At 43.5% G+C, this 12,628-nt stretch overlaps 1 protein-coding gene across 2 annotated transcripts in view; it reads right to left on the reverse strand.

The window, feature by feature from the left end:
* IQGAP2 (IQ motif containing GTPase activating protein 2) overlaps window positions 1-12,628 on the reverse strand; it is a 1,674,846-nt gene that overhangs the window by 488,083 nt on the left and 1,174,135 nt on the right. For both annotated transcript variants that reach the window (XM_069627448.1, XM_069627449.1), the window contains one exon: window positions 608-771. In XM_069627448.1, the coding sequence (XP_069483549.1) occupies window positions 608-771 (164 nt within the window). The remainder of the gene's footprint in view (window positions 1-607; window positions 772-12,628) is intronic.

Below are 12,628 nucleotides of genomic sequence, written 5' to 3' on the forward strand. Positions count from 1 at the left end.
AACCCTGGGGTTAGTGAGGCCTGGGATAGGATGGTTTCTAGATGAGAAAGACAGATGGCGATAGGGCCCACTGAAATCTTAATAAAAAACCATTGAACCGTCTGTGATACTTCTAATGTTTTTTGTGCCACCCATGGCACTAAACAAGTAACAGCATGCTTTTAAATAAATAAATATCTGGCATCGGAATCTAAGGATTTAATGCTTTGTCTCTATTTACATACAGAAAACACAGTGTACTGCATTTGTAGATAAAATATTTATGTTTTAAATAATAGCTTGTTTTTCGTAAGAAAGTCAACAAAAGGTGGTGCATGATGTGGGAATATGGGCATCTTGGTTGGGGCTAGTAGCATATTCTTATAAACAAGACAATGCATTCCTGATGTTGCTAAGTTTAGGAGAGAAACCACATAATTAATTCAAACCACTCCGTGCCAAAGTCTCTCAAATCTAAATGGAGGAAGAGCGTGGGAATAGGAAATAAACTATCAGAGGCCTATTTAAAGAGTTAAACTGTAATACATAGTTCCTACCGCGGCATTATTAGCAAAAGCATTCAACGCCATGTAGGGAGTATAAACGTCCTTTTAAATTATCAACCTACTTGATCTCTTCTTGCAGGGCAGTCTGGAAGAGCTTGAGGAGTAAGCATTCTTCACGCTGATTGGACGCATAGTTATACAGTGTAAAGATGACGGTGTCCATGAACTTGGTGGATTTGTTCTGAGGCATCTGGAAAATCAGCTTGGCCAGGTATGTAGGGTTAGTCTGAAAAGTAAGCGTTGGTAGGATAATTAGTTATGTACGCACAGAGAGAGATACATGTGCTGAAGGCTAGGTGCATTCCGCCAATTTGCCGTGTCCAAAAAACATAGGAATAGCAGAAATCCTAAAACTCATCTCATTGGCATTATTCAAACACAGACCCTTCTGCAAATCATCTCAAATCAGTACAATAACGTTTCAGGGTTGAGCAGACATACACCAGACACTAAAGTGGCATTGTAAACCCAGACTTCACAACACTACATTAACTATGTTACAAATTAGTGGAGATTTAAGCATACCATTCTTCAGCACATCACCAGCTCTCCCTTACCCCCGGCATACTGTCAGTACCCACAAGACACTGGGCTCCACCTGGGGTGACCCACAATTAGTCTGCTCACAAGACTTCCTAGACCAGCGCAAGTAGCTCTTGTTCTTTAGACAGCAGGGTATAACACACACATGTTGCAGACCACCACACATCAGTATTTGCTAACAATACAGGAACCATTTTATGAAATCAATGTATCAGTGAGGCGATCGCATAGGAGGATTATGCATGCCACCCATCCTGGAGTCAAAGCTTGGCTAGCTTTGAGAGCAGTGATTGGATAACTACTTGTTTTAGGAAACCAATCAGGTTCCAGCAGATGATGAGGACACATGAATGGAAGAATACTGAAGCGATGCAGAGCAAACCAGTCTCAGCTTTGCTGCTCTGATCTTTCTGACAAGATATCACAAAATGAAAACATTTTGTTTTCTGTTGTGCTTCTGCTTCCATGTTCCATCATCATTTTAGTGGAACCACTCCTTGGCACCTGACAACACCTGAACTCCATGGACCCTGCTTTTGGGGACAAGGAGAACCCAGACATGTAACCATATCTTCCCTTGCATCCTAGTTCTACATTTGTAATGCAAAAACCTAGGAAATGACCAAGGTAACAATGTGCAGGGCCCTTTAAGACAGGCTGGACTGAATTCTGACCTGCAACTGTTACCATTGTTGTGGATTCTGGCCTCAAGCTGGGCAAGCTTAGTCCTACCAGTGTAGGAACAGCGACTACAGGAGTCGCACACCACCAGCAGAGGCTGGAGCCAATGGCTGACCCGCCAGAGGAGAGACACGGAAGGCCGCGCATAGTTACTGGAGCCAATTGCAGGGTCCGAACCTTGCTGCACCCTCAACCAAAGAAAGCACAAGCAAAGATGGTACACAGATTGCAATGGGAAACAGGAGGCGGGCAAACAGAGTGCCCCGTACACCACGTCTAGGTAAGAAAGCCAGAAGCCCACGAGGAGCCAACAATGAGAATCGCCTGAACCGGGGTGACCAGCTCCACACTCCACGCCAGGTTGATAAAGCCAGACGCCCACGAGGGGCCAAAACTGAGAATCGCCTGTACCGGGGTGACCAGTCCCATACCCCCACGCCGGGATGAGGGTCAGGTTTCACAGATGGCCATTGGTGGTTCACAGAGTAGGGGTTTTCTTTAAACGGCAAAAATAAATAAACATTGATGTAATCTATTTCCTGAGCTTAGGCCTTTCAGGAAATCAAAGTAACCACAAGCCACCAAGGAGAGTGACCAGGGGCAAGCCGGTTGGCTAGGAAGGGATTATAATCAGTTTGGAACACTTCTGGAATCCTATAACTGCCTTTCATCCTAGCATAGAGACCAGCATGTCCTGTTTTAGTAAGCTCCTTATCTGTAGGTCAAGATTGCGGTCGATGGAAGATTATGTGACAAGGAAGCAGTGGAGAAATCAACTGATCACTCACGGCAGGAGCGCAGCAAATTAAGACACAGATAAAGTGGTTTACTGAAGAAAGTGAATTGATGTTTTTTGCTTTCAATGTGGCATTATTAAATAAACTCACAAGGAGTAGACTTGGAAGGCTTTGGTACCCCCGTTGCCAAATATTTAAAAGAACGCATCGCTATGCAGGAGTAAGGTGGCGAGCCGCAGCAGCATCAGGCAGCGAATCAATACTAAAAAATTAGAGCGACACGCTGCTCCCAATATCACAGGGTAGTGTTACTGGAAAGGAGTTGCTGGGAATGCGCATGTTGGAACACAATCGTTACAAGCATGCGCAACAGGTAGAAAAGCCTAAAAGAAAACCACTACACTTTGTGTAATACATGGATTGCCAGGAAAACATTTTGTTTGCTTAATGAGACATGTATAACTCTATGAAAAGAGTTTATCCATGAACTATTTACTGGTACAGGAGTACAACATCCAAAAGACTGGAAGAAAAATATATTTACAGCAAAATGTGCCTCAGTAGGAAAATATATTTATGATTGTACATAGTATTATGAAGATCCTCACAAGGGAGAAAGTGTATATAATACAGTATATACCCATAGTGCGAGTTAGACAACAGGAAAGTTAGGTTTAGAAGTCAAAAAGGATTGCAAGGTCTAGGCATCTACCAATTGTAAGAGGAAACAGATTCAAAAGGTACTTCTAGATAAATATAGGACCAAAAGAGACGATTACTTAGCTTGCCTAAGGATTCCTTGAGAAGTAAATTTCAAGAATCCCAAACGCAACCATATGCTGAAAATATGAGCAAAGAAAATGGGCAACACTAGCAATTTCCTCCAAGCTAGTCGCGTAGAAGAAAAAGGGTAAGAGAGGCTGGAAGGGAAGTGTGGAGAAGCAAATATTAACTCATAAGCATAGCAATAATTGTTTGGCTCTCTATTCTTGTTGTCCCCATTGCAGATCTTGCATCAGTCGAAGCCTGAGATCGGTTTGTTATTTTATCCACTTCCTCTTTCCCACCCTAAGAGTTACTGATTTATCCAAGATAAAATTTGGCTGAATTTACAACAATTGGGAGAGGGTCTGTGGGGTTCAGCAGCTCCTGTGGATTCAACAAATGGGACCAGACAGGATGAAAGGTGCATGTTGAAAATTCCACCTGAGCGGTTAGGGACCCTGCAGAAAATATCTGAGTTCTTTGGGGGAGTTGTTTAAGGAACTTAAGGAAGAAATAAGAGCCACACAAAGGGAGGATCGCAGCCTAAAATCAAATGATGGAGTTGTTAAGTTTAAAGGGGACTCATTTACAGGCCATAGGAATCCCACAGGAAGCCCACTATCCTCTGATCTGAACCCAGTTGCAGAGCCCCCAAAGTTGGTTAGAGAGGATTTATTAGAAGGTTTAGAACACTGGGGAAGAAGCAGTAATATTTGGAGTACACAGATGTTGCTGGCGCTCTTTGCTTCTCCTGAGCATTTTGAGGAAGATCCCAAAAAACTTCATATATTTCTAACTCCATGTGAACGTCATATTTTGTGTAGACCCAAAGCCTTCCCCACAGACGTTACTAAAATTGCATTTGTTCTGTATTATCTGACTGTGGGGTAGCCGCCTGGTTAGTACTTTTGGTTTGTCAAGAAAGTCCTATCCATAATGGCTGAATGTCATTTAAGTTAGAATTTAAAAAGATGTTTGACAGGTGCCAACTATCACAGGCGGTGGATGGAGAATTATTTGAACTTATAAAGGCAGGAAGAAATATTGCCAGTTACATCACACAGTTCAAATCTCTAGTTCTAGAGAGTGGATGGCCAGATGAAAATCAAGCTTCTCTGTTCTAAAGAGGTATAATGAATGAACTGAAAGATGCTTTTGAGACAGTAGTTGATACACCAACCTCCTGCAAAGCTTTAATAAACTTAGTGATGCAGGTAGATTATAGAATAGGGTAACATAGATCTGAGTGCAGGAGAGGAGCATTAGAGACCAAAGCCATTGCTAAAGTTGAGAGATTCAAGTGTGAACCTGAGGAAAGGGTGTTGAGGTCTAGGATTCCTGATGGTGCAGGCAAACTTAGAGGGGCACTATTCAAGGAGGAAAAGGATACACAACGCCAAAATAATCTATGTTTGCACTGTGGCAAGATAGGACATTTTGCGGGAAACTGTCCTTTGTGTCCTCTGAAGTTTCAATCGCCTGCTTCCAGATTGTAGCAAATGGCAAATACCCTCCAAGTGGCGGTTCCACACATCACCATCAATGTATCCTTGTTTGTTGAATTGGTCTGGAAGGGAAGCGGAACTGTGGTATCTGACTCTGGAACTATTAGTAATCTTATTGATTGGGGGGTAGTTAGGTCTTCGAGTATTCACCAAACTTGTAAAGAGAATGCAGAGCAGGTCGGAGCAGTGGATGGTTTACAACTTACCTCAGGCCCTATCACTCATGAAACCGTCACAGTGGATATGAGGATAATGGGAGGTCAATAGGAGGAAATACCTTTCGAAATCACAGATGCCCCTCAATTGGGCGGTATTTTGGGAATGCCTGTGTTGACTTTCCATAACCATAACATTAATTGGGGAAGTAGAGTGTTGGAATGTGCTTAAATCTTTTATGTGGAACACCGTTTGAAAAAGACTTCGGGGCAAAAGCCTTCCTCAATGACATCTGAGGTAATAGCATGTTTGCCGGTTGGTAAGGCACCGTTGCATACCATTGTGGCAGCTATGGGAGTCTCGCCCATATGTTAGAGATTTTGGATATGTTTTTAATGAGGTTGAGGTTGGAGAAGCTCCCTCACACTGCACGTACAATTGTAATATTTGGAGGCAGGGGGGCTTCTATTCCATGTAGTCGCATCTAAGCTCTAATTGAAAAAAGAAATCATAATCTCAAGGGGTACCTAAAGGAGAACCTGGAGAAAGGGTTCATACAACATCACAGTCCCCAATTACGTCTCCATTGTTTTTTGTTCCCATGAAGAATAGCTTGTTGGCTAACGTGTATAGACTATAAAGCAATAAGCAAGGTGACCATCAGCAGCAGTTCTCCATTGCCCTTAATTTGTTTGATGTCGGATAGGTTTTAGGGAGAAACAGTCTTCACAAACCTGGATTTGTGTCGAACCTACCAACTAGTTAGAGTAAGTCAAGGCGATGAATGGAAGTCAGCATTCCGAACAAAGTTTGGTCTATTCGAGTACCAGGCGATGCCTTTTTGGTCTGTGCAATGCCTCCGGTGCTTTTCAGTTATTTTCATCAGTGAAGTTCTCTGAATATTTTGACATTTTTGTAGTTGTGTACATGGATGACATTTTTATTTACTTTCCAAATCAAAATCAGCATTGGGAACATGTGTGACTAATTACAGAAATTAAGGAAAAGCACTTATTTGCAAAGTTGGAAAAAACGTAAATTTCATACATTTGTGGGGTAGTTTCTGGGATTTGTAATCTCACCACGAGGGTTGGAAATGGACTCTTGTAAGGTATTAGCAGTAAAGAAGTGGCTGTCACCTACAACTATGAAGGTAGTACAAGGTTTCCTGTGTTTACCCAACTTTTACTCAACATTCATTCAGCGGTTTTCACAATCAGTGAGGCCCATTACAAGACTTCTCAAGAAAAGTATGAAGTTCATTGGGACACCTGAAGCAGAGGAGGACTTTGGACAACTTAAAAACAGTTGTGTTACTAGCAATGAGTGCGGTTCTACTTCAAGGACATTCCGCGTGGCCTTCTACTCTAAAAGCTGTTGCTGGTGGAAATGAATTACGCCATCACAAATCGTGAGCTTTTGGAGATCAAGACCACTTTTCAAGAACAGAGACACTATTTGCTGGGAGCCAGGCATACAGTAACAGTCCTCACCAATCATACAAATGCACTCAAGTCAGCCAAGACGTTGTCACCTCAGCAGTTGCCTTGGTCCCTATTCCTCGCTGATTATGATTTTGTCATTACTTTGAAGCCAGAAATATTAAATGGAAAGGCAGATGGCTCTGTCTCGACTGTACCATGGTTTTGAAAAGTAATCTGAGATGAGATCAGAACCAATTAACTCAGAGGATCGATTTATCTTGGCTGTAGTTCAAGTGAACAATCAGCTTCATGAAGGGATCCGGCAGAATATGTCAGAGACAGAAAAGCAAGAGTGGGCCAACCAGGACCCAACACTGCACATTGAAGATGGTCTTCCTTATATTGACAGAGAACTGTATTTACCTATCGAAAGTCTTCAGGAACTTGCACTAAAAGATTGGCACAAGTCTACTAAGTTGCTGGGGCACCCATGTCTTAGAAAAATACTGGAGTTGGTAGAGAGGGAGTTCTGGTGGGAAAGCATGAGAGCACGTTCCAAAGCTATTGGTGGAAAACAGTCAGGGCTATTAATTCCACTATCAGTACCGCCTGGACTTTGGCATACTATTTCCATGGATTTTACAGTAGATTTTCCTGAAGATCAAGGATGAACTGTGCTAGTGGTTGTGGATTTGTTAACCAAAGCAACCCATTTTATTCCCATGAAAGGAGAAGTAACAACAAAAAACCTGGCAAGTTTTTTTTACAACGAATTGTTAGACTGCATGGGTTAGCAACTGATATTTTCAGACCGGGGAGCACAGTTTGTTTCAAAATTCTGACAAGTCTTCTCCAAGCAGTTTGGAATCGAGGTCTAATTATCATCAGGATACCACCCTGAGATGAATGGGCAGGCAGAATGGGTTAATCAGGAGCACCACCAGTAATTTTTCATGGGGAAAGGGATCTATCAATATCTCAATTTCACTCTGCATGTGGGTTCTGTGACAAGGTCTCCTGCTTGGATTCAGGAATAGCTGGCGGTACACATCAAAGTACAGTCAATATAATCATTCACGAAACCGCTGCTATTTATTTCAAGTTTTGGTTTAGAGCAAACACAGTCTTGCGATGCATCAGAAAGCTGTAACATAATAAAAACCATAAATAAAAACATGATGAAATAAAACCTATACTCCATTACAAAAATCACCACAACTCATGAAAAAAACAATTTTTAATCTGATGAAGACCAAGAGGAACAGGGGTGGTGGTTCCGCTCTACTTTAAGGGTGTCAAAAAGGATGCTGACACAAGGGTGGCATTTTTGATGATAAAAGCATGTATTTATCAAAAAAGAAGAAACCGTCACTATCCCTATTTTCTCGGAGGGTTTTCCCAGCTTCAAACTAATAATAAAGGATCTGTCAGAATTTCCGTTGAAATCAAAATCCACCACCCTGTGTCACAATCTACGTCTATCCCTTACACTAAAAGTAAAGAATAAGCCAACCACAAGTTCCTTCTCCAGGAGAATGACTCCCTTCTCCTGGTATTTGGGCGGTATTCCCAGAAAGTTTCTTTGGCAAACGGATGCCAGGTGGGGGGATGACTCCCTTTCTCTGGCTTCTGGTTCCAACATACCTTTGCACCAGTCAACTTTCGGAACCAGGAGGAGGACTCCTTTCTCCTGGTATTGGTTCACACACTCCAATAAAGTTCACAGCAAAGCGCGGGGGAATGACTCCCTTCCCCTGGCGTCTCTTGAGTGTATCAAAAAGGCTTTCAGTTTATTCCCTCAGGAGAATGCCTCCCTTCTCCTGGTGTTTGAGAGTTCTTTTCCATATATCTCAACTGGATGTTTCTTTCACCCCCTTCTCATTGAATAGGCAAAGTCCAAAATCCTTCTCAGGACCTTAGTGGACTTTTCCCTGCCACTGTGATGTGGATGCTTTCCCCGAATGCTTACTACACTTATGTCGGGGTCCCAGATGCTTCTCTGGTGGTGAGTGGGCCTATTGCTGCCACTGCAATGAGGAGGTTTCCTTGGATACACTTGTGTTGGGGTCCCGGACCCTTCAATGGTGGTCAGTAGGCTTGTTGCTGCCACTGCGATGAGGAAGTTCTCATTGGATGCTCGATACACTTATGATGGGCTCACAGACCTTTCTGTGGTGGTCAGTGGGTTTATTGCTGCCACTGCAACAAGGAAGTTCTCCTTGGATGCTCGATGTACTTGTGTTGGGGTCTCAGAGCCTTTCTCTAGTAGTCAGTGGGCTTATTGCTGGCACTACGATGAGGAAATCTCCTCGGATGCACTCTCCACCCTTCCCAACAGTTTGATTATTACTACTGGACCGGCGGAAACCTGCTAGAGCCTGCCTCTCTTTTACCCAGTGTCCCCTCCGGGTCTCTCATACCTCCCGTTACCTTTTTTGGGACTTGGTACACCACCGGTGATTCCTGAGACTGCGGTGCATCTCTCCGGCTCTCCGGGATTCTCTCTGGTTCTACAGCACTGCGGCAGCTCTGCACTCTACTGGACTGCTTGTCTCTCTTCCAGCTTCGTGTTTGGGCCAGCTCCAGCTGGACCCACAGAGAACTCCACCTGCTGTTGTCTCTCCTGGTTGGGCTTCACAAAACCTTTAGTCCTTCTCTTCTAATACCTTGTTGCCAGTCCCACCCTGGAGGATTGTCAAAGTCCTTTGTTGTTTTTCATAGGTTGATCTTCATGCAACAACTGGGCCACCTCGTACCAGTACTAGCACAGCCAGTAATATTCATGTATTCTGTGCTCTTCTTCATCCTTGCACTTTCTGTTTTGGCTGTTTCTCCTACACTACAAGAATACATGGGTCTACTCTCAATTAAGTGGTTTGGAACGGGGGGTGGTTAGGGAAGTTTGGGGTGTGATTTTGGCCAATGGGCTATGTGACGTTGTTATCTCCAGAGGGGGAGTCCCTCCCCATGAGATCCTCCTGCATTAAACCATGCCTAGGGGGAAAGGGCTCCCCCTTGGGGAGAAGTGATGATACCTGGAAAATGCTTGCACTACTCATACCAATGAGAGGAGGATCTCTCTGTGTCCTGTTTCTCTTTATACACCTTTGAAATGTCAGCTTCCCAAAGGGAGGAAGTGGCCAAAAATGTCAAAAGCAGGATAACACTAGACACAGCAATGCTAACAATAACCTTTGGCTGTTGCCTGGTCCTGCTGGGGACTGTTACATTTACATTATTGGATCATTTCACTTATTTGTGTAAGATAAGGAGATCCTGGAACATGTCGGATGTTGAGAGGTCACATACTACAGTCAAAGTTGGTAGGTTTTGGTTCAGGTACTCCAGACCAATGGAGGCATGGCACTGTTAATGCTGGAACCCCGCCCAGTGAAAAGACCAAGAAGGAAGTATACTTGTAGTTCAGGAAATGTAAGGGAATTGTTCACGGCTGTACATGCTGACTTGCGATTGTTTATTTAGTCATTGCCAATTTTTCCTGTATTGTGCAAATAGCAATAACCTCTGGGCTGTTTACATCCTTGGTTACTCAAGATTCAATGGTCGTTCTAGCTCCTGTACAGTACGATCCCCCTATGTTACTTTGTCTTTTCCAACTCCACAGAAGTCTGAAAAATATTTCTGCAGATATTCACAGTTTTCTGTTGATGTGGACTGCCTTTAATCAAACCCTTCCCCACACAACGTAATCCAGTGCTCATGCTTCAAGAAGTTATGGCATAGATTCTTCATGCAGGCATGTCAAATATTGGGTTGAATCAATTGCACATCTGGTATCCAGAGTAACTATATTGAATTTCCGTATAGGGGCAATCTCAAACTTGTAATTACTACATGATCAGGGATGTACTGGGACATTCAATAGGCTCTGGTACCAATGAAAAAGTGAAAAAGTGGGCCACAATCACAAGTGGTCATTTGTTATTTTCACGAAAATATGCTTGAATACTCATTGAGTGGCTGTTTGTCAACTTTGTTGCAAATAGTGCATTTTAAAGCACACACTTAGCTAGTAACATGGGTCATTTGGTCATAACACGTACAGTGCTTTGATTTACCAAACGTTATCACTTAGAACTAAAAACTGGCACACACTAGCATCTTAGGCCGGTCCTTCAGGAATCGCCTATTGACCACTAAGCCTATAAATGAAACTATGTAACCAGGCAACCCTCTGCAACTTTTCTTGCTCAAAATACTGTTTTATATTTTACTGGCCAGTAGACAAACAAGGCTGCCTGTGGATGAAGCGGCTAAGCCCAACAGTTCCTGGTGTGATGACATGCTGACTTCTTACTAGTTGGAGGTCATGGACTGTGGTGAGGGAGGGTGGAACATAGATGGTAGAATTGTTTCCCCAGGTAGACTGCCTCGGAGTAGATGCTAATTAGTAGCCGGTTGACTCACAGTGAATACAACCAGTGACTGAGAGGATGTCTGACTGGACAGGGAAACTGAGATTTTGTTTGGAGAGAAAGCAAAAGGGCAGATTACAGATGTATACCTATTCCCGGTGAGTAGTAGTAGTACAGTGTGCATGTTTGTGAGAGGACCCAGTTAAGGTGGTCTCAGATTCTCCCTGCACTCCCCCCTAATGGGGAGGGTATAATCCAATCACATAATGGAAGGACACTCACATTTTATGAACCAACACATTGTATGAAGCCCCTTAAGCGGGTCGAGCCCATGCATTTAGGCATAAGGGAGATACCCAGGAAAGGAATAGACAACATGCTGCCTTGGGAATAGACTGACTGCTGTATTGATAGTGGGCTGCATAATTAAGTCCGACTATATTGGTATGTTTGAAAAATAGGGTGGGGTGTATAACCTACCCCCAAGGGGAGGAAAGCGGATGCTCTGCTAGTTGCAAATCAAGGTCAAGTCTGATTGGAAAAATTGGAAAGCACCCACAGTGTCCTGTGATGCTCAGTTGGTGTCATATAGCTGAAGGGGGGTTGCAACTACACCAACCTTTACTAACAATTCTCAGTGTAATTGAGGTAGAGTAGTATGCATTGTAATGAATCAGGAGTAGGACCCAGACACAGAGGCATTGTCATGATTGCTATATACTTTTATTAAAGTAAAAGTAGGGTTGGAGGAAGACCTATCTCGCCCTTTCACTAGGAGAGGATTTCTCTGTCTCAATGAAACTAAAGGAGGTCAGTGTCAGAATGTCCAAAAATAAAGAGTTCTCCATCCCATGTCCAAAATCCTATCCTCCCCTTATAAGCTAAACTAAAAGAAATGTGCAAATGGGCAACCTCTTTCCCTTGGCCATCTGTAAGCGTTCCAATGTTCCAACACAAATTTCAAAAGTTGCGCAAATAATGAAATAATCTAAATACCACAAGGTTTCACAATCCTCAGGAAGGAGGTGGGGTGAGTTGTATTCTAACCGTGTCAATTATCCAATCCAGAGGGTATGGCTGCCTTCCCCTAGACTTCACACACTCAAGGTTTGTTTTTCTCCCCTTGACTACCATTGACTCTCCACAGTTTAGTCACATTTCCAGCACAAGGGGGGTTTGGTTCATTCCCCTGGGTTTCATACACTTTCAAGAGGCTGCCTTTCCTCTTCGAGCACCTCTTACTTATATGGTATACTCTCCTTCCACAGCTTATTCACTTTATACTTTGGATGCAGATCCCAGACTTGCAACCAGTTGTCTGGTATACTCTCCTGCCAGGACTTCTTCCAAATGTTACAATTCAGTTCTTTCATGTACTGGGTCTTTGACCTCCTTTCATTTTTCTCCCTTCTAAATGTACTCAGTGTCCCAGCTCCCTTGAGTGTGTCTGGCTTTCCTCAGTGTGCTGGGCTCACCGGTGTTCGCTAGTGGCTTTGGCATTCTACGCGGCTCTCGGCTTCTCCAGCGGCTCCTTCTGCTGGCATCCTGTCTGTCCTCAGGCGTTCAGCGTACCTGGAACTCCTCTCGTCAACCCCACCTTCTTGTTTTTCTCCCCTTGACTACCATTGACTCTCCACAGTTTAGTCACATTTCCAGCACAAGGGGGGTTTGGTTCATTCCCCTGGGTTTCATACACTTTCAAGAGGCTGCCTTTCCTCTTCGAGCACCTCTTACTTATATGCTATACTCTCCTTCCACGGCTTATTCACTTTATACTTTGGATGCAGATCCCAGACTTGCAACCAGTTGTCTGGTATACTCTCCTGCCAGGACTTCTTCCAAATGTTACAATTCAGTTCTTTCATGTACTGGGTCTTTGACCTCCTTTCATTTTTC

The sequence above is a fragment of the Ambystoma mexicanum genome, chromosome 6p, assembly GCF_040938575.1.
Source record: "Ambystoma mexicanum isolate Mex_15411 chromosome 6p, UKY_AmexF1_1, whole genome shotgun sequence".
NCBI lineage: Eukaryota > Metazoa > Chordata > Amphibia > Caudata > Ambystomatidae > Ambystoma > Ambystoma mexicanum.